The 22,765-nt window shown below is 39.6% G+C and overlaps 1 protein-coding gene across 1 annotated transcript in view; it reads left to right on the forward strand.

Moving 5' to 3' along the window:
- Positions 1 to 10,642, forward strand: part of SLC30A8 (solute carrier family 30 member 8) — a 34,865-nt gene extending 24,223 nt beyond the window's left edge. Inside the window, exons 5-8 of the mRNA XM_027616227.2 lie at positions 1,500 to 1,650; positions 3,213 to 3,318; positions 7,303 to 7,437; positions 8,814 to 10,642. Of these exons, the coding sequence (XP_027472028.1) occupies positions 1,500 to 1,650; positions 3,213 to 3,318; positions 7,303 to 7,437; positions 8,814 to 8,959 (538 nt within the window). The 3' untranslated portion in view covers positions 8,960 to 10,642. The remainder of the gene's footprint in view (positions 1 to 1,499; positions 1,651 to 3,212; positions 3,319 to 7,302; positions 7,438 to 8,813) is intronic.
- The last annotated feature ends 12,123 nt before the right edge of the window (positions 10,643 to 22,765 follow it).

The following is a 22,765-nucleotide window of genomic DNA, read 5'->3' on the forward strand; positions in this document are numbered from 1 at the left end:
AGGAGGTTCTAAGAGATGTTGCAAAGGGATCCTAGGACAAAGATTACTAATACAGCCTTAAGGCTGTCTCATGCTAAGTTTTCTCTGCCTAAAACATTCTCACCCCTCCAGCCTGTAATTTAACTCTACCATAACCTTTTGAATCCAACTCAATTTCTTTGTCTAACTAAATCAGACTTCCTTGTTGTATTACCCAGAGTACCCAGTTCTTAGTAGACTTACTAAAATTAGAATTTTTATTTATCTGGGTCTTTTTAAAATCTCTACCATCTCCATCATACTTAAAGCTACTTGGGGGAGGGACCATGTCTCTTTCACTCACCTTTATACCCCAAGCATTTAACAGTGCTTGGCACACAAGAGCCCCTACGTAAGTTTTTTTTAAGAAAATGAGTAAAAGAATGAATGACAATATGATAAGCACACATGAATAGACCTAGAAAGAGAGTATGTTTAACTGTGAGCTATATCAGGCTGTCTGAAGATTCTTAAGTGGTAACTATTAACTAAGGGTGAATTTCTGCCCAAGCAGCAACCATCTAAAAACTGTACATTATGTAATGATCAAATCTTGCTGGATAGCAGTCATTCCACTTTGTGGTGATGACCTTAGATTTAACAGATACTTTACCAGCAAATAGACTGGTATATGTGGTACTAAACAATCATTTTTTTAAAACCTTTGTTCCAAAATAAAATCAGGTACATAATTTATAGTGCCTAATACTTATCTCCTTGACTTGGATAGGAGATGTTAAATTTTGCTGTATGTTATATATAGAGAATGAGGCCACAGCTCATATTCTTAGGACCATATAAAATATACATATGTTTATATATGTACATTTCTATATACATTTGCATGTTAAATTACATACATATTTACACACATATAAAATACATTAATATATTTTACTTTCTTGTTAATAGCTACATATATACAAACACATGACTATCATCATTGGCCACTAAGAAATTATTCAGATTTTTAAGTTCTCATAGAAATGCACAAAATTAAGTAAAATAAAATATTTTTAAAAATCCGACCTTGGTGACATTTTCTTATTTTGTTTTACCCCTTATGCCGCTTTTTGCATTTGAAACCAGTACATTTAATTTAGCTCCCACCAAAGCTCAGCTTTAAGCCTAGCTTAATGCCTAACGTTCAGTAGATTCTCAATAAATGATATTTCCTCTCCTCATTGTCAAATTGTTTCATCTAGGGAGTGATGCTTGCCAGTTTTCATGTGAACCAGAGTAGCACTGGGTAGATGGAAGAGAAAACTGAGGTGAACTTTTGTTGTCTATCCTTCTATACAAATTTAAAATTCTATGGTACATGTGTTTTCAAAATTAGTCCAAAATAGGACATTTTACAGCCTTAATATTTCAACTCTCTGTGACCCCTGCATAATACATGCTCTTGCCAACTCTCCATTATGCTGCATAGGTTTTCAAGGGCTAATCTCATGTGCCAAGAACACCCTTCTCTCTTTCAGGCTAAGTGTGATTCTGCACCAAAGACACTCCAGCCACAATCACAAAGACATGCAAGCTAATGCCAGTGTCAGAGCGGCTTTTGTACATGCCCTTGGAGATCTATTACAGAGCATCAGTGTGTTAACCAGCGCAATTATTATCTACTTTAAGGTGAGAATGTTTGAGTTTACTCATTGTCATAGTAAGTTTATAGATTAGGTAGTACAGAAGCTGACCTGTCAATATTAACTTAAATGAGGGTGGACAGCCTATTTGCCCATACCAACTGCTTTGCAGGGTTTACACAAGCAAACAAATGTTCAAAGCCTGAAACCTTAGACTTTCCAAATTCCTAAGTGCTCTGTCTTCAACTGTAGGGCTATCAGTCTTTCTGTAAAGTAGTTCCTTTTGTCATGGAGTTAAGGTAAACACCATGGATACCTTAGGTTTCTTGGGTTGTATGCAACAGAAAAGATGCCTAGCTTACTTAAGCAAAAATATATTTATTGGCTGAAATTTACTAGATGTACTTTTGGACAGAAATCAAGGTAGAAATAAGGGCAACATTGGGTATCTTAGTTTTAGAAACTTATCCACATTCTGTCCCAGGCACCAATGCAGAAATGAATGTGATTCAACCAATTTTTTTTCCCCATTTCTTGTCATTCTGCTGGAGAGTCATACTTCTGGGAAAGAGTCCAACAGCCTAAGGTTGGGTCTTTTACCTGCTGCTTGGCTGGGGAGGGAGAGCACCTGATTGACTGCCCCACCAATAGCACCCACAATGGGGGAAAGACAATTCTCCTCTCAAAATCAGGGTGTTAATAAGAAGTTGGATGGATCCTAGATGAACCTCTGACCCTAAACAAACATTTACTACAGATCTGTTAGACCAAGAACTAACAGAAGTGGGTTGGGGTATAGGTGGGGGGTAATGGAGAAGAGCATTTAGCTCTCATTTGCACCTTGATCATCCAGTTAGCGGGGATTCCTTATCATTTTTACTAAAAAATGAAAACACATATATAAAAATTACAAAGACATATCTGAATTCAATTGAACAAGCATTCATTGAAAGCTTTAAGTTTAAGGCAAAATTGTTCAAACTTGTACTGGTTAGTGAAGTTTGAGAGTTTCTCAGAGGTAATGAGGCATGGACTCTTCTGTGGAACAGAAACTTCATCAAGGGCAGAAGACAAGGTACCCCAGCCTGAGGCTAAGGGCTCTGGTGGTGAGACAGTGCAAGAATGAGGCCTCAGCTCATACTCTTAGGACTTAATCAAAGATGCCTGCCTCGAATATGTGTCATCCTGAAGAGGGAAAGAAAGAAACTAACCCCAGTCTGCCAAGACCAAGCTCCAGCTGGACCTTGGTCATATGCAACCTCTGGGCAGGTGATACCCTTTCTTCTCATCATGAGGAAGGCTGAAAAGCCATCTAATATTGTATAAACTTGTGCATATTTTTATCACATACTCTGTGCTTCTATTAATTTGAGCAAAGTCAAATCAGGCCTTTGGAAAGAACACTCAAGGATATTTTCCCCTGTACATAGTTCGAAGCTTAAAAGAAGGATTGAGTCTTCAGGAAGTCTTGGCTCTGAGTTGGATGTAAAGTGTCAGGGAGGTGAAAGGGTGACAGTGTGAAAAAGAAGCAGGGACATTTACTTATTTTATTAGACTTTTTGCATGGAGGGCCTGAATTCAGATAACTGAAGTCCCTTTATTTTCTAGCCAGACTATAAAATGGCTGACCCAATCTGCACATTTGTCTTTTCCATCCTGGTTCTGGCCAGCACCATCACTATCTTAAAGGACTTTTCCATCTTACTCATGGAAGGTAGGAGTGATTTTATTATTATTTCCAGGATCAATGTTTTCTCTTCCCTATAATCACAGAAGGGAATGGCATCAAGACATGTTCACCGTTAATTTGCATTCTAAGGAAAATACAGATTTGTAAGGAATTTTTGTGAAATATTGTGAAAACAAATATTATGATTTTTATTCGTATGGGAACAAATAAAAAAAAACTGGCTTCTCTTTTCCTCCAGCAACTATTAAATAATAATATGACACAGTATAAAAACAATATGTACAAATACTAAGGATAGATATTGAGGGAGATATTGCAAAAACATAAATTCCTCCCTAAATATATGGAAAATACCTAAGAAAAATTGCATGATCTCTCTCTCAGGCAGCATTATAACTCCTATGAAGGGCTTGCCTAAAACCCTTGTTAGACCAGGCCAGCCCTGCTCCAGCTTCAGTGCATCAGAATCACTTGGGATCTGCTGGGGCTACCCCCATATTCCTGAACCAGTCAGTCTGGAGTGAGGCCCAAGAATTTGAATTTCTAACAAGATGCTGATGCCGCTGGTTCAGGGACCATACTTTGAGAACAACTGGAATAGTCTTTTCATAGCACTTAACGGGTTACTACATGAGGGCACTGAGAGTGGCACCTAGAAAATTCAATCAGAACTAGAGGGTTGCATCACATCAAGCATTCAGATGATCAAAACTATCCAGACCTTGGCTTGACCTTTTCTTTTTTGTTTAGCACATTTTGACATAAGGGCAACACAGTCTCAGAGCGCAGGTGCCTTGACAAAAGCCCACACTTCCTTAGCATTCACTGCTGAGTACACGTTTAAGGGTTTTGTCCTGTTGGACACTATAACTGTTAGAGTACTTGTACTTAATGAAGTTTTCTAAAAATATGGAAAGGTATAAAGTTATAAAAAGTCTCCCCACTTTTCCACCTTTGAAATCTCAATCCCATTCTTTAAGGGTAACACCTACTAATAAGTTGAAATGTATCTGTCCAAAAATATCCATGCATTTACATATATATGTACCTGAAATATATATGTATCTATAGAGTATATATATCTTTTTTTATACAAACAGAATTATGCATTGATACATATTTTGTTCTGCACTTTATTTTCTTCACTTGGAGGTCTTTCCATATTAGCACATACAGAGATACACCCTATTCCTTTCCATGGTACAAAGTATTCCACTGTATGCATGTACTTGCTTATTGATGGATATTAGAAATAACAGTGTAATTACCATTCTGTACATATATATTTTTAGTGCTTATATATCTGTAGCATAACTCCTAGAAGTGGTATTGCTGTTTCAAAAGTTATATGCATTTTAAAATTTGATAGATATTGCCATTTCTACCAAAGATACCATATCAATTTCTTTCCCACCAACAGCATGTGAGAATGCCCATTTCCTCACATCCTCACCATCGAGTATTATCAAGATGTTGATTCTTTCCTAATCTGATAGGTGAAATATTATGGGTCTTTGATTCCATATGCAATTCCTTCATTATGAGAGATATTGAGTGATTTTTCATATATTTATTAACCTGGGTAATTATTTTTTAAACACTAATATGGGTATTTTCCTGGATGCTTTGATATGTCTGCAGGCTCTCTCTCAGGAAAAAAATTTTCTAGTATATGATGGAGCACTGAAGGCCACTGGGAACATATCCTCTTGCTTGTCAACATTATTCTATAGAGTAAAATAAGTAACAGTGGATTTGTGTTCTCCATAAAAATAAAGAGATAAGTGAGGCAAGAGGAAAGGGGGTAGTGGGCTTGTGATTTCATCTCGAGGGTCCTAGATGAGGACAATAGGTCTTCAGAGGGTTACATGAAACCCTCAGAGATGACACATTAGGCATAATAGTCAATTTTGGGTTCCAAGACTTGGTATAACATTTCACACTCAGAGCATGGACTTGAGAATCTGATGTCCCCCTTCTTTCTTGGCCTTAGCAATGGTTCTTAACCTCTCCTGACTCCCAATTTCCTCTCTCCCAGTTAAATAGGAATTGTGACATTGATAATTAGCTCTTAAAGTTCTTATAACTATTAAGTAAGCTAATCACTATGAATACAGTACTTAGCATAAACCCTGACATATGGTAGTTTCTCAGTAAAGGTGTGTTATTATCATTACAATATAACAATGTCGACCATGACATTCTATGGCTAATCTAAGAACTCTTTTGTTTCTAGTGCCCTGGGCCCTGTGCAGCTCACAGAGTAAAAGAACATGCTTTTGTTACCTCCATGAAACAATATGAACCAGCTCCTTGTTACCTCCATGAAACAATATGAAGTGGGATTAAACTAAACTAAAACTGTAGAGAATTTTAATATTAGCCCCAAGAAGGAAATCCCCATGAGCAAAGTTCTTAAATCCTGGAAAAGGAGGGTTAAGGATTCCCTATTCCTCTAAGTAAGTTGTTCTTGACTAGCTGCTCATTACAATCCTTTGGGAAGCTTTTTAAAATACTTATGCCCAGGCCCCACACCCAGAGATTCTGATTTAATTGACTCAGGTGGGGGCTGGCTTTGATGTTTTTTTAACATGCAGCCAAGCTTGAGAACTAGAGCTGCCCAGTGGTTTGTAAATGTTAATGCAATGGTTCTCAAACCTGGCTGTGTGTTAGTCACCAAATGAGCTATAAAAATAGTGATGCTTCATCTTATCCCCAGAGGATCTGATTTAATTGGTCTTGGATGTAACCTGGCAATCAGGATTCCTAAAATCTCCTCTGATGATATTAACATGCATTCAAGGTGGAGAGCCACTTTGAAAGCATGTCGATTTCAGAGCCTCATCCATAGAAATTTTCTTCGGGAGGACGGGAATGGAGCTAAGGCATATTTATTTTTAACAAACACAGCAGGTGTTCATGTTGTGTATATATGATTGAAGTAGAAGTTAAAATGTGGTCATCCTTAGAAATCTCTTCTACAGCATACTCTTTGGGTCATCGTTAGTTGGCAGGGATTTACTTATTGCATCAAGTGGCTTTATCAGTGTTATGCTGGTTGAGTTGATTAAAAAAAAACTGGTATTAAATTGATGTGTTTTATAATTCTAACCCACCATTGGCTTGCCTTCTCTCTAGCCAAAGCAAGGACCCTTACACTTTCATATTCTCTCATCTTCCAAATGACAATCTTTGCAATGTTTGAGAAAAGTGATCCTTCTAACCTGAGCTATCACTTCTTCAGGCTAGAGAAACCCCAGTTCCTTCAGCCCAAAAGAACTGTTGATTGGCTGACAGGGTCCATACCTTCTTCTGTGCCCCTACACCATTCCTTTAGAAGCAAGGATGATGTCAAACTCTGACATTATATGACCCGGACCAATAAACCCTGGCTAATGCACCTAAATCAATAAAAATTCTATAAAGCGAGTAATAAGATGGCATTCTAATGTTAGTAGCAACTATTAACACAGTTCAGTAAGTGACCTGTTGGATAACCACTATTTACATAGCATTTCAAGTGTATAAAGAGCAGATATTTTCCCATTTGCTCCTCAAAGAACTTAGTATACCTATTGCTCTTCCTGTCCCTATTTTAACCACAGATGTGCTGAGGATCAGAGAAGTTCCAAGATTTGGGTAAATTCATGGTAGTTGTGGTCAGAGTGCTAACCCAGAATTACTTGGTACCAAGTCCCATGTTTCTTCATTTTGCTTTCTAGAGTGTATGCAAAGATCATTAGAAAAAGCTCAATTGGTTTAATAAAACACACCGAAAATAGAGAATGATTACTATTGTTGGTTATTGCATAACATCTGCAAACAGTCTTTGATGTTAAACCCTTTGAAAGAGTCAGGTGAATCTGAATTGTAAACATCTGAAGTCAGAAACCAGAAAGGGGGAGGGCACATTGATATTCTGGAGCAGATTTTGTGGCCCCTTTTAGCCATGTGGATGAGCTGTATTTAGTTAAATAAAAACGGCCTCCCTCCCTTTCCTCTTGTCAGGTGTGCCAAAGAACCTGAATTACAATGATGTGAAAGAGCGCATCTTGGCGGTGGATGGAGTGGTGTCTGTGCACAGCTTGCACATCTGGTCTCTAGCAATGAACCAAGTGATTCTCTCGGCTCATGTTGCTGCAGGTCAGTGCGTTCTGTAAACACTCTGCCAAAATTCAGTCCTTGTCCTGTAAACTCAATAATTTCTCTCCTTTTTGTAGAGCTGCTTATAGTGTCCATTGCCTATCAAAACAACCATGGAGTGTTTCCTTTTACCAAAGGCCTTTGAAAGCACCTCTTGTCAATGTTATCGTAGCAACAATGATACTGAAGGCACCTTTTGAGGCAGACTGCAGAAGGTATCGGGTAGACTAGATGGTTTATATGCACCCCAGACTTCAAGGTCTTAGACTCTGAAAATCAGACCTCACCTGTTTGAGTTGGTACCCGATCAGTTAAATAATGGGATGAATTCAACAATAAATCTTTGTTGAATATTTCCTGTGTCTAATATGCTCTGTGTATCACTGAAGATAAAAAGATGAAGGAGACATAGGTCCCATCTTTAAGGTTCTAACAAGCTAAAAGACGTGCTAGCAGGGTTTAATGGTGGTTCCCTCAGTGGATGGTTGGAAATTCTGTAATCATGTGCGATAATTCTTAGGATGTTGGGTTTATTCTAAAAATTACTTTCTCAAGTAGAAGGTGATTTGTCCATTATGTGAGCTTGGGGTGGGGAAATGGGCAGTGGAGAAGGGGAGGGGAGAGGATCCCTCACCACCTCAGGAAGACAGCTCAGGAGAAATGATATGTCAGGCAGCTAAAAAATAACTCAAGAAGTCACGGAGAGGCAGGCTACAGCAACAACGGTGACAGGCATTTGAGGACTATGCTTTCTTTGACATCCTCATCTTTGCTGAGAGGCTTAGATCTGGCTACAGGTAATTTATAGCATCTGCTACACCAATATTTCACTGCAGATGAAAGAATCTAGTAAGCAATCAGGTTACTATGGAGGGAAACTTACAGTCTCCTGATGCCTTTTGGGACAAGAGAAAAGATGGCGGGGAGATTGCTGTTCTAAGAACAGTCTGTGGGGAGCTCTAAATGCTTCCCTGTTCCTATCACTAGCCTTGATATAAATGCTCATGAGATACAAGGGCTGCAACCCAGAGATCTCTGAGGACTGGTGGAAAGGGCCATATAAGAAATAAATAGCTGTGTCTTAGCTTTCTTCAGGCCTTATCTCCCCTTCCATGCTCAGCTTCTAAGTGTGCCAGACCCCAGAGAGAACTGTGGGCAGGAAGAGTTCCCATAGTGAGAGGTACTTTGCCGCACTCGAAATTCCCCGTCTTGTCCGTGCGAACAGAGCTGACTGTCAGAGCCAACATGGCTTCTTCTGAGTGTCCCGCCTACGCCCCTCCCATCAGGTCAAAGACAAAGTACTTGAAGCCGGAAATGTAGCAGTCGCCCACGTGTGTGCAATCAGTGCCAATCTTACCGTAGTTCTTTCTCAACAGGAGCCAGCCGTGACAGCCAGGTTGTTCGGAGAGAGATTGTTAAAGTCCTCAGCAGTAGCTTTACTCTGCACTCACTCACCATTCAGATGGAATCTCCAGCTGACCAGGACCCCGACTGCTTTTTCTGTGAAGATCCCCGGGACTAATTCAGTCACAACATTGACTTCTCGCATTTGATGGGCCACTATATGCTGCTCTGCCATTTCCAGCACACAAGAAATAAAGAACCAAAGGATGAAGTTTGAGAAATTCGTGATACTGTACAATGCACATTTTATCCTTCTTTATTTAGCTCCATCTGCCAAAGATGAAAATCCGTTTAGATTCATCAGCCAATTGGGTTATCAACTCATCAGTAGCTGTGTTCAATTACAGGAATGTGTGTATAGACTGTTCCTGACTGGGGCTGAAGTAACAGCTGTTTGTAACCAGAGGCAATAAAAAGTTCATGTCCCTTCAATAAGGTATCCTAAGGATGAGTGGGTAAAATTGAACTCGGGAAAGTCTTATTGGAGTCGGTGCCTAGGAATTCTCCCAAAATATGAGAAGCAAAAGAAGAAGAGCCAAGCCAGGTTAAAAGAGATTCTGGAGACCTAACACGCCACTATAACTTGACTCTCTCACCATGTTATAATATGATTTTGAGCACTATCTTTTTGCTCCCTATCCACATCACTATCCACCAAATGGGGTACAAATATCCTCTTTCTCTCTTGCTTACAAATTATGTTTTAATATGCTGAAACTATTGAATGATATTTTACTTGTCTGTATAAAAGCTCTAGACAAATGAAAAATTATGAAATTGCTGCTTTTTGAGTGTTTTCATGTAGTGTGACCTAATAATAAAATAAGGAGGCACAGAGCATTGGGGTTCTTGTCCCAGGTCACATGGAAAATAATTAAGTCAAAGAATTAAGAAGTCCCAGGTCTTGAATAATACTGATGGAGTCCCAACTATTGTCCAGGTATTGTACCAGGCTATTTAGATGTGTCATTCTATTTGAATGTCAACATTGGAAAGTTGGAATTAATACCATCATTGTATAGATAAGGACATAGGCTCACAGAGGTTTAGTAAGTTAACCAATGTCATTTATTTATTCATTCAAAAATAATTTGTCAATGCAGGCTATGAACTAAGCATTGGTGAATTATGTCAATATGGTCTTTATGTTCAGGGAGCTCCTTCCCTTTTGTTGGGGAGACAGGCATTCCATCAATAAACACCAGGAATGTACTATAAATAGTGGCAAGTGATGAAAGAAGAGAGCCTGGTTTAGATTGGGGGAAGTCAGTGGAGATCCTCTCTGAAGAAACAGCATCCAAGTTGAGACCTGAACAGATAAGTAGGTGAAAGCCAAATGAATTATAGGAGGAAGTACATTCTAGAAGAACCAAGAGCATGGGTGGGCACCAAGAAGAAAGAATTTGGTGCATGGGAGGAAATGAGGAAGGCCCTTGTGGCTGGAGGGTACTAAGTGAGGGGTGAGTTAAAAAACATGGAGGACATCAGGGAGGAGATATAAGCAAGTGCAGTTGGCAAGGCAAGATTCTCTCATTCAGAGTCACTGATTGTATAATTCCATGCTTCTAGCACTGATTGTAGCTTAAAGTAAAATAAAGATGTACAGGCCTACATCCTGGAAATCTTGAGTTGATGGGTCTGGTTTGGAATCTAAACGTCTGTATTTTTTTTTTAAACATACCCAGAGATATACTAAAGAATAGCTGGAGTCTAAAAGAACTTCAACCAGGGGCGCCTGGGTGGCTCAGTTGTTAAGTGTCTGCCTTTGGCTCAGGTCATGATCCCAGGGTTCTAGGATCGAGCCCCCCATTGGACTCTCTGCTCAGCAGGAAGCCTGCTTCTCCCTCTCCCACCACCCCCTGCTTGTGTTCCCTCTCTTGCTGTCTCTCTCTCTCTGTCAAATAAATAAATAAAATCTTTTAAAAAAATTAAAAAAATAAAAGAGCTTCAACCAAAGGAGGTCACTGAGTGGGGGATTCACATACCCAGATACCTACAGTAATATCTTGAATTGCAAACATGCAGATGGGGTATAAAGGGGCATTGCTGTGTGGGCATGGCCACTGAGGCTTCATGTCATTGAAGTGACAGTCATGTTGGACTCTGATTTGTATCTGGAATTTCCCTAGACAGATCAAGAAAAGGGCATTCTAGACAAAGAGAAGACTATATGGAAGGTATACTCATGTTTACCTGTTAAGATTAATATTTTAAGATTTATTTATTTGAGAGAGAGCATGAGTGGGAGGGGCAGAGGGAGAGGGAGAGAGAAACTCAAGTAGACTCCACACTGAGTGTGAAGCCTGACTCGGGGGCTCAATCTCATGGTCCTGAGATCATGACTTGAGGGGAAACCAAGAGTCGGACGCTTAACCAACTATACCACCCAGGTACCCCTACCTGTTAATTTTTATTTATATGTGGCAAAGGAAACTTTCAACTCTGACTTTTAAAACTATATAATTTTTACTACTTTAGCATTGTAGAGAACAAAAGTTGTCTTTGATGATTTTTATATCATTGTCAGCATCTAGCAGCGTGTTGGAAACCTAGCAGGCATTAAATAATTATTGGGGCAATGACTCTGGGGCTATGTGTGGGCCTTGCCATTATTTTTCATTTACATTTGTATTTTTCTGAAATTCTGAGGGCCAAGAAAACAATGACTTTGACTTAGGCGGTCACATCTGTGCCATCTCTGTGAATCAATCGGCACTGCTGAAATAGCTACTTAGCATTCTGCTGACGATTCACCCTGCTCAGTAGAGACAAATAGACTTGTCCCCCACCTCGGTAAGCACGTTTAGGCAACCAGAATTACAGCCACTCGGGTTTCTAATGTGCCATGCCTCAGCTGGCTCTCAAGATGGAAGGGATAGTTCACGCCAAATCATTTCTCCTGTCTCAGAGGCCATTGAATGGTTTTGCTTTTCCATATTTTGTGTAGGACAGAGCCCTTAAAACCTGGCAAACACAAAAGTTCTTGTGTAATTTCTCTGCTTTTTTTTCAAAATCATATTTATCTTTTATTTTATGTCAGGAATACACTGAATGTCAGGTAATCGTAAGGTAGGGGGATTTGTATACCAACCAATGAATTGCCCCATGGTCCCTAGCCATTTCTGCTATTTCCCTGAAATTTGACCTCTTTTGTCAGCTAGATTGAAAACTCTGGATGGTAGATGTTTTGGAGTAAAGTGCAAGACAATCTGCAATGGGGATTTTAAGGATTTGAAGATGAAAGAACAGATGACACCAAGAGACTTTAGGTACCATGTATCAATTTTGAAAGTCAGCTTCTCTTTTTGCCTCTTCCCTGGAGTCCAGGATTGTGAACTCCAGGCCACTGACATTCCTGGAATAGCATAGTAGAATTCTTCACTTTGTGGCATTGTATTCTCTCTGGCTATCAACACATCTTTCACGTCATTCAAAGAAACACACTTTATTCTTCAGAGTACTGAAATCAGGCCAACTTTATTGCCACCCTCCATCCTTAATATGCTTCTTTGTCATCCAGCACCCAGTCAAGATTTATCTAGGACTCTATGGTGATGTTAGGGCCCATAAAAAAAATTGATGCATTCCATATGTTTGGTTATAGATGGGAAACGGGAATGTTGAAGGACATGAAGGAGAGAATGTTTGCACTTTGAACATCACGTTTGTAGTTAGATTGCCTGAGTTTGAATCTTAGCTCTTGCCTTTATTAGCTCTGTGACCTCGAGCGGGTTACTTAAATGTTCTGTCCCTCTGTTTCCTGATCAGTAAAAGCTCCCTATTCAGATATGTGAGAATTTAATACATTAGGACACTTAAAGATGTCAGACTTGTGCATAGCATGTGGTTAGTTAGCACTCAGTAAATCTTAACTTTCATTGATTATTATATATGAAGTAAGTGCGTATGTATGTATGCACCAACACAGATATTTATATCATCCCCACTTTTAAAAGGTTTTGAGTCTTCAACACAACTCCTGCAACAGAGTGGCAGAATTATTGGAGAGCATTGAACAGCTCTTTCTCTCATGGAGTAATTGAGGCTTGCTGAGATAAAGACGTCTACTGAGAACATTGCCTAGTGTGTGAGGCATGGACTCATTAAAATAGTTAAGTCCCATTCTGACGCATTCTGAACACTTCTACTTTTATCTTTAAAGGCTGAGTTAGTCACTTCAAGTACACTTAATAACAAAGTACAGCTGTCCAGTTCAAGAAAGCAGAGTCACTGATCTCCCAACCCTTTCCCCCTGCTCCTGTGAAGGATCCCTTCCTTGGTTTCTCTCTCCTAGCCACAGTTTGTTCTAACCAGATGCATTTCCTCCTTCTGGTTTCTAAATTGTCATTGGCATGGAGGCACCATTTCCTTATCTGTTAAATTTTGCAGAGCCATCAAAGGCCTTTAGCACTCAGGTGTCCAAAAAAACACCCGGCATATACACTTTATAGATTCTTGGAGAATGCGGCTCTCCAGCTCCAGCTCCACCACTGAAGTATGGGCCAGAGACTCCTTCAGAGATAAGCCTCATTTTCCTCAATTAGTTTAAAGTACCTTTAGGAAATGATTTTCTCAGCTCATCTCCCTGCATTCCCTGCATTGGATCACAGGGCAATCTGTTTAAATGACTAATTACAGAAATCATTAAAGGCACCAAGCAAATGTCTTTGAATACCCACATCCCAAGTTTTACAAGTCCTGCTTGATGTGACAATGATGAAACCACTTAATGGTCCAGCGCAGGCGGATATTTAAAAAAAAAAAAAAGTGACCATATGTGGCTCAGTTTCCTAACTTTCAGATTTCACACTTAACATTTGTCATTCTGTTACTGGACACCTGTTTAAATTCTATTTTAAAATGTTAATGTATGTTGTTTAGAACAAAATCAGGAAAAAGAGAGAGTTTGGGTTAAGTCATCATCTTTTTATCACTAAAATCATGGCGGAAAATATTTCTCATGACACCAATCAGGACTGTAATGAGAATATACTTTTCCACTCTCAAACTTTTATTGGAGGAAAGAACCCATTGAGGGAGCAAATTGGGCTAAAGGAGATGGAAGATGATCTGAGAATCAGGGGCACTTCTGAAATCATCTTGGTCATCCGTATGAAACCCCAGTGAGGAAAAGGATGGGGGTCAGAGTCAGTGGGAGCCCTTGACAGTTGCAAAAAACAAACACACTTGTGCTTTGTCACCCATGAAGGCCAGGAAGTGGAGATGTCAAGCTGAATTGCACCCTTTTCAGGTGTGTCAATCAAGCCCTAGGAGACAATGTTTCAGCATAATTGCCCTATATTTCCTTCCTTCAAAGGGATACCCATTTGCTAAAAACATAATTATCCTATTTGAAGCTATTGAAGCCATGTGGTTGTTGTACACAGTCCAATGGTCCCTTCAAGTGTTATTTCCCTAGATTGTAGAATTTAGGAGGTTTTGGGGGTATTACGGAAGAAGAAAGGGCACCGGTTGTACTGAAGATATTATAAACCACGGTGAGTTAACCTGTACAAAAGAATCAGGATCAGATGTGACTTTGGGTTCTTGTTTGAAGTTGAGCTGCATTCTTCACATGAGACTGTAGGCACTTAATAAGCTAATACCCTGTTTCTTTTCCATCCCCTCTCTTATTTTTTTCAGAGATGAAGAATGGATTTTATCTGGCATATACATGCAAATGATGAGCAAGAATTTCTGTTACTGTCCCATTCTCCACTCCATATTTGTCTTTGATGTGGGAGAAGTCTATAGTCAAAAAAATATAAGTACCCTGTGTTGACATTTCTTCAGAGCAATACTTTCTATGAATAATTAATGGCCTAGAAAGATGAAGTGTCCTTTTCTAGTTTCCACTTTCTCACAGAGTTCAGCACCTTGTATGAATTTGGAATGGGAAAGGATGGTTCAGATTTCCTTGGCTCAGTAAGCTCTGAATTCATAAACAAGAAGCAGATTCTCTTTCCATTCAATCTTTAATCCTTTACAAACACAAAGCTATAAAGAAGATTCTTTAGGGTCTTAGATTAGATCATCTTTAAGGTTGACTAAAGAGAAAATTCTGAGGGAGGCACTATGATCAAGCACAGCTGATGAGGACATATAATTGTTTTCCTCCTCTACCTTTCTCCTTCTTTCTTTTCCCTTACCCTCTCCTCTCCTCCTCCTTCCTCTTATCATAATTATTATTTTGATAGCTTTTAAATACTCTGGAATTTACCCCTTATACTACAACAATGGAGAATGTTTTACCTGGGTATAAACATTTGCACAATAGTAGAGACATTTCCATATATAGATTTTGAAGAATACTACCAATCCCCTACCCTGAGACTTTTCATTAATTTGTTAACTCATGTAATTCATTTTTCAACTCATTTTACTAATATTTATTGATCAACTACACGTCAGACACAAGGCCAGGAAGTACAATATTGCTTTAGGTATGTTTAGATTAGTCTAGAAGATTCTATCATGGATTAAGAAATGGCTGCATAACAAAACCCTGGAGGTCCTGAAAAAAAATTAATACTCAAATGCTAGGCATCAACTCTGAGAAGTAAAAACACCTGCACTGCTTCTCCCTTGAAAAATATATTTCATAAAGGTATTGTTCAGGTGCAGTCAAATCATGAAATTAGTCACATTTCCTGATGCAATCTTACTGATTATTACAGAACTTGAAGTATTTCACTTCACTTCTTTCTCCAATGACTGAGGTATCAGTGTCTCTAATGCAATAGCAAATGTTGGGCAATGACTTGAGGATTAGATGAGCTTGGAATGTTAATGCTGGAACAGGTAAGATGACATACTTAGGAAAAGAATTAACCAAGAAGGGAAAAAATTTGCACACTGAAAATGATATGACACTGATGAAAGAATCTGAAGAAGACACACATAAATGGAAAGATACCAGCTGTTCAGAGATTGCAAACATTAATATTGTTAAAATGGTTATACTACCTAACATTATCTACAGAGTTGATGCAATTCCTACCAAATTTCCAATGGCATTTTTCACAGAAGTAGAAAAAACAACCCTCAAATTCCTATGGAACCACAAAAGAGCCTGAAAAGCCAAAGCAATCTTGAGCAAGAACAGAGCTGTAGGCATTGCACGCCCTGATTTCAAAATATATCACAAAGCTACAATAATTGAAACAGTATGGTATTGGCATAAGAACAGACATACAGATCAATAGAGATCTCAAAAATAAATCCATGCATTTATAACCAACTGCTCTTTGACAAGGATGCCAAGAACACACAACTGGAAAAGGACAGTCTCCTCAATAAATGGTGTTGGGAAAACTGGAGATCCACATGCAGAAGAATGAAACTGGACTCCTATTCCACACTATGTACAAAAATCAACTCATAATGGATTAAAGACATAAAGGTAAGACCTAAAACACCAAAACTACTCAATGAAAACATAGGGGAAGAGCTTCTTGACATTAGCCTGGTCAATAATTTTTTAGATATTACCCCCAAAGTACAGGCAGTAATAGCAAAATAGACAAGTGGGATTACATCAAACTAAAAACTCCTGCACATCAAAGAAAACAATCAGTAGAATGAAGAGACAACCTATGGAATAAAATAAAATATTTGCAAATCATACATCTGATAAAGGGTTAATATCTAAAATATATAAGGTACTAAAATAGCTCAATAGCAAAAACCAAATAACGCGATTTAAAAATGACCAAAGCACCTGAATATTACTTAAAAGAAGACATGTAACTATAGGAAACAAACTGAGGGTTGCTAGAGGGGAGGTGGGGGGGATGGGGTAACTGGGTGATGGGCATTAAGAAGGGCATGTGATGTAATGATGTAACATACACTATATATTAATTAATTGAATTTAAATAAAATAAAATTAAAAAAAAGAAAAAAGAAGACACACAAATAGCCAACAGGTATTTAAAAAGGTGCTCAATGCCACTAATCATCAGGGAAATGAAATCAAAACCATAATGAAATATCACTTCATACCTGTTTGAATGATTATTATAAAAAAGACAAGAGATAAAAAGTGTTGGTGAGGATGTAGAGGAAATGGAGCCCTTGCACACTGTTGGTAGAAATGCAAACTGGTGCAGCCATCGTGGAAAACAGTATGGAAGATCCTCAAAAAGTTAAAAATAGAGTAACTATATTATCCAGGAACCCTGATCCCACCTCTGGATATATAGCCAAAGGAAATGAAATCAGTATCTTGAAGGGATATCTGCACTCCCATGTTCACTGCAGCACTATCAATAGCCAAGGTATGGAAACACCCTAAGTTGTCTGTTTACAGATAAATGGATAAAGAAAATATGGTGCACGCACACGCACGCACAGACACAGAAATATTATTCAACCTTAATAAAAGGAAATCTTGCCTTTTGCAACAACAGGGATGAACCTTGAGAGCATTATGCTAAGTGAAATAAGCTGGACACAGAAGGACAACTACTGCATGAGGCCACTTATGTGTGGGATCTAGAAAAGTTGAACTCATAAAAGCAGAGAGTAGAATGGTGGTTGCCAGGAGCTTAGGAATGGGTCAATGGGGAGATGTTAGTCAAAGGGTCCAAAGTCCCCGTTTCTGCATGATAAATACGTTCTGGAGATCTAATGTACAGCATGGTGACTATGGTTAAAAATATTGTATTATATGGGGCTCCTGGGTGGCTCAGTTGTTAAACGTCTGCCTTCAGCTCAGGTCATGATCCCAGGGTCCTGGGATCAAGTCCTGCATCGGGCTCCCTGCTCTGCAGGAAGCCTGCTTCTCCCTCTCCCACTCCCCCTGCTTGTGTTCCCTCTCTCACTGTCTCTTTCTATCTCTCTTTGTCAGATAAATAAATAAATAAATCTTTAAAAATACTGTATTATATACTTTAAATTTGCTAAGAGAACAGGCCTGAAGTGTTCTCATCACACACACACACACACACACAGTAACTACAGAAGTGATGGAGACATTAATTAGCTTGATCATGGTAATTGTTTCACACAGTCAAAAAAAGTCAAATTGTACATCTTATAGACAATTATTATTTGTCACTTATACCTCAATAAAGCTGGAAGAAAAGAAAAAGAGAGTGGGGAAAGGTGAGAGGATGGGATGGGGCCGGATTGGGAATCTGGAATTAGACAAGTTAAGTTATTAAACAAAAAAAAAGTAAAGATGTCAAATAGGCAGTGTTTATGAGACTACAGTTCAGGAGAGAAATCCGGGCTGCAGTTACAAAAGTAGTGGTTTTGTAAGCCCCACACAGTTATACAGGTGTCCGTGGTAATGAAGGTCATATAATGGCACCGTGTGGAACATTTAGCCTCTGATGTAAAGGGGGAGAGAGAGAGAGAAGGAGAGACACGCTGGTTTTTAACCACTTCTTAAACTTGTCACTTGTAATGCCTTTAAACTGACACATCCCATTTCTGCTCAGAGTCCACTGGCCAGAATTAACCCCAACCTAACTGAAAGGAATCTGGGAAATACAAGTAAGCACATGGATTACTAACTCAGAAAGAGGAGAGAATTTCTAGAGCGGTATACATGGATAAGCAGGAGGGGAATGATTCTATTGTGCAAGTGTTGGGACTGGCTCTAGGGGAGCATGGGTAATTTATCTACAAACCCGAGATTCTACAAGAACAGAACTCTGCGGGTTGGTGGGCAGATGCAATGGAGACGGCGTGGCGTGCTCTTCTGGTTGCTTCATTTTTCTAAGTGAAGGAGGAAGCAGGATTATCAACAGAGTATGACAATGGAGGAAGAGGTATTGGGGGTTTAAAGCAAGAGGAGAGAGAGTGAAATAGTCATCTAGGAGAGTGAACAGTGGAAGGGCAATGATGAGAGGATGACCAGGTGGCTGTGCTAAGTCCTTGTCTCTCAGCTCCCAGCTCTCTATACTCGGCTTCATGATGCTGGGGTAGGGATCGTGTTCACCACACTTCTCCTTTGCGGGCTGCTCCCTGGTCAGAGGCCCTGGAGCGAGACCAAAAGCCACAGGGAGGAAAAGAAGACTTTCTGCTTGTCAGATTCCTGCTTGATCTTCTGATCTGTGTCAACCAGCAATGTTTCTTCAACCTGGCATTGGAAGTTCATTCCAGTTGCAGCAGTATTTCCAAATTGCAGTTTATCCAGCACTCACAGAACCAGTGTCATCACAAAACTCAGAGCAAAGCACCAGCTTACTATATTCCCTCCTCAGAGGTCTAGATCCCAGCTCCATGGTGGCCACCCCAGGCTAAGAAACCAGCATCAACTGCTCAGTGCCTCCTCCTCATGGGACAGAGTTTTAGTTCCATGGGGGTTTACTTCTCCAAGCTTCTGATTTCTATTACCTTCCCAAGTCCTAGGAGTGTCAGCTGCTTTGTGCAGTTCTGTGTTTTATATTTTAGTGTTCTCTTTTTGCCTTCCAGTTCTTCAATACCTAGTTAAAATATTTATGTGAAATATAAAATAATAGAGAATAATGAATGTGGTCTCATTGGACCCTGATTGACAAAGTGGCTGTCTGGCCACAGTTGAAGGCTATTCAACTATTCAACTATTCAACTGACTTAAGTCTTTGTTCCATCACTGATAAATGGGTTAATAATACCCACTTTATTTTGGTAGTCATGAGGATTAAATGAGTTGTGAGGATTAAAGCACTTAGCATAAGGCACTACTCAGAGTAAGTTCTCAGTAAATTTTACTTATTATTTTTCTCTTTTGGGGCAAACCTGCTCAGATGGTCCCTCATCTGGAAAGCTTTCCTGACCTTCCACCCAATGCCAGTTATTCCATCTTCAGTGCTACCCTTTCAACCAGATATGTGCTTGTGCTTTTGCTTTTGTCTCTTTGTATTATGTCTGTTTCCCTCCCTATTTATCATATTTATGAATAATATCAGCTAGCGCACGGCCTAGCACAGAACAGTATTCAGTGAATTACCTTATCCAGAGTAATGTACTCTTGTCCAGCAGACTTTAATAATCATTAATAAGATGATGAAGCATTTAACTCTTTCATATGCTTTGTTTTAAACACTAGATATGCACATTTAAATTCTAGCCTTGGATTCATTCACTCCTGGTTCTAATCCAGTACGTTTTTCTAGTTGCATGACTTGGGCTACATCATGAAGTAGAGTTAAATTTCTAATAATAAAATGAGGATACTGAATACTGCCACCTATATCACAAGGTTGTTGCGATTGTTTAGGTAACTAATGTGACATCCTCATTGTGGCCTGCATCTAGCACAGACTGAGAACATAAAAGTTTCCTCTTTCTATGAACTAGATCTCTGCTTTTGATGCAGTGTCATAGAAGGTATGGGTTCTGTATTTTAAATGAAAAGTTAATGGCCTCACTTGGAGTATTCAATGATCAAAATATGCCAGGAAAAGATATCTGGCCCATATCAGGGGACCTTTAAAAATTAGATTCGTTCTGTTGAGTATACAAGTATTTTAAGGAGTTGGTGGAAATAAACAGGAAATGGAAAAATAGAAGGGAAAAAGAAGCTTCCAAAAAAAGAGGAGGTTATAATGCAAATTTGTAGGGTCTGACAGTATTTGTAAGGTATTTACAGCAAATTGCGTTGAGATAATGCATATAAAATGCCCAACATAAATAAGTGTACATAAGATAAGTATAAATCCCTCTCCTTTCATGTACCAGAACAGACTAGACTGAGAGACTGAAGAGATATGGGGTGGAGAATGGGGTATGGGGTGAGAAAGAAGGGTAGGAGGTTGGGGATAATAAAGGAAAACTGATTTACAAGTTACACACATCCTGGCTGGGGGACATTGAAATAACGTGATGTAAGCATAAGAAGAGATGGCATTTCCCTCCATGCTTAGTGATGTAAAATAGAAATTAGGTATTTGAAATACTAATGCTAAGGTAGGGTAGAATTTAAGTCACCCTAAAACTGTCTTTGCTTTTTCATCCACTAGTTTATTTAATGAGCGTTTAGTGGCTGCCGAGTATGTGCTAGGCTCTGTGGTAGGCATGGGCATCCAAGAGTGACCATGACACGCACTCTCTAATGGGGAATATAGGCAACAGACCAATAAATGAAGGCTTAAATGAGAAATTTTCAGATATCTATAAATGGTACTAAAATAAATTAAGAATTAAAATGGAGTCAAAAAGCCCTGAAGTGGGAGACCTCATGCACGTGGCCTGCAAAACCAACAGGAAGGAGGAAGATGAGAAATATTTCAACAAGGGAGGGTCCTTTTCACATAGGACTTCCTCTCTTGCCTTTACAAAAGGGCAGAAAGATCCCTCCCTGCCCCAGCAACAATGCAGGACCTGCCACCAGCGGCCAACCAGAAGCCACACAACCTCAAACTCTTGCTCTCCAATGAACTTTTGTTCAGAATAACCCTCCCTAATTTTCTCCTACAACCTAGTAAAAGCTGACTTTCCCATTGTCTGTCTCTTTGGACTTTCCTATGGTTCACCATAGCTTGCTTTTCCCAAATTACAACTCCTCTGTTATGCCCAAATAAACTCATATTTTAACTAAAATAAGATTGCTCTTCATTCTGTTTAAAGTTAGCAGTGGTAAGAAGAAAATCAAACCAGAGGATATGGTATTGAGTGGGGTTGCATTAGAGGGAGGTCACAGTGTGGCATACAGCTTGGTCACATAGGTCCTTTATGCGTAGATGACTTACGGGCTGAGGCTGAACGTCAAGAAGGAGCCAGCCGTGCAAAGGGGCAGAGGTGAAGGGAGGCCAGCATGAGCAAAGGCCTGAGGTAGGAAGAACTTGACGTGCTTGAGGAAGAGAAAGGAAGTCGCTGTGCCTGAGCATTGTGAGCAAGCCTGGGGGAAGAGGGGCAAGCTGGGCTGGCATGGCTCAAAGTCTTGTAGGCCGTGGTGAGGAACTGGAATGTTAGTAAGTGCAAAGCTCTCCACAGAGTAGAAGGGGAAACTGCTGCAGAAGCGTGGAATGCTGCCCTTTGGCAGGTTTGTATGTTTTGGCAAAACACATTTTCAAACAAATTGATGAAAGATTGACCAAGCACCCCAAAACCCCTTGTAAAGAAATTCTTTGCTTTTAACACACACACACACACACACACACACAGTGAAGCACTACTCTCAGGGCGATGCAACCCATGATCGGTGTCAGGAGAATCACCAGGTAGAGGTGGGGGACAAGATAACTAGCTAATCTCATCTTCATGCTCCTGAGATGCAGCTCTTCTTTGGAGCCCTTCTGCTATCTGCTATCACCACCGTTTAAACAAGATAATAATAAATAAACCCATCCTTGGCTATCTTTCCCCTTTTTGGCTATGATGGTATGTTTTCCTCCAATGGGTCTGCAGAAGCTGTTCTTTTCCTTCAGGCAGCCACCTGGGAAAAGCCATGGTACCCAGACAATCCCCACCATGAACTTCAAGGCCCATTTCCTAACCACACCTGATCTGGGACAATCTTGGCCTCTGTCCTGAGGAGGGATTTTAAAGTTTATTAAGCAAGTACACAGGTATAATACTTGTGCATAAACCTTGTGCCTTTCCAAAAATTTAGTTCTGAGAAAATACATTACACACAGGATTAAAAACCAGACTTCTCAGTATGGGGTCACCTGACTTGATTTCATTTTCCAGTTTCATCCACTGTCACTCTTCCCAAGCATCCTATACTCGTAGCACACTAAGCTCCTCATCTGTTCACAGATGGCCATCCTGGCTCATGGCTCTGCACTAGGACTCACTTCCCCTATCTGAAATACCTTCCTTCTCTTCTCCTCCTCCTTAAAAACTCATATCCCACAAACTTCAAGTTATAAGATAAACACATTCCAGGGATGTGATATACAGCATGGTGACCATAGTTAACAATCCTGTATTGTAAATTCGAAAGCCGCTAAGACAGTAGATCTTAAAAGTTCTCATCATAAGAAAA

This window comes from Zalophus californianus, chromosome 4 (assembly GCF_009762305.2).
Source record: "Zalophus californianus isolate mZalCal1 chromosome 4, mZalCal1.pri.v2, whole genome shotgun sequence".
Classification (NCBI taxonomy): Eukaryota; Metazoa; Chordata; class Mammalia; order Carnivora; family Otariidae; genus Zalophus; species Zalophus californianus.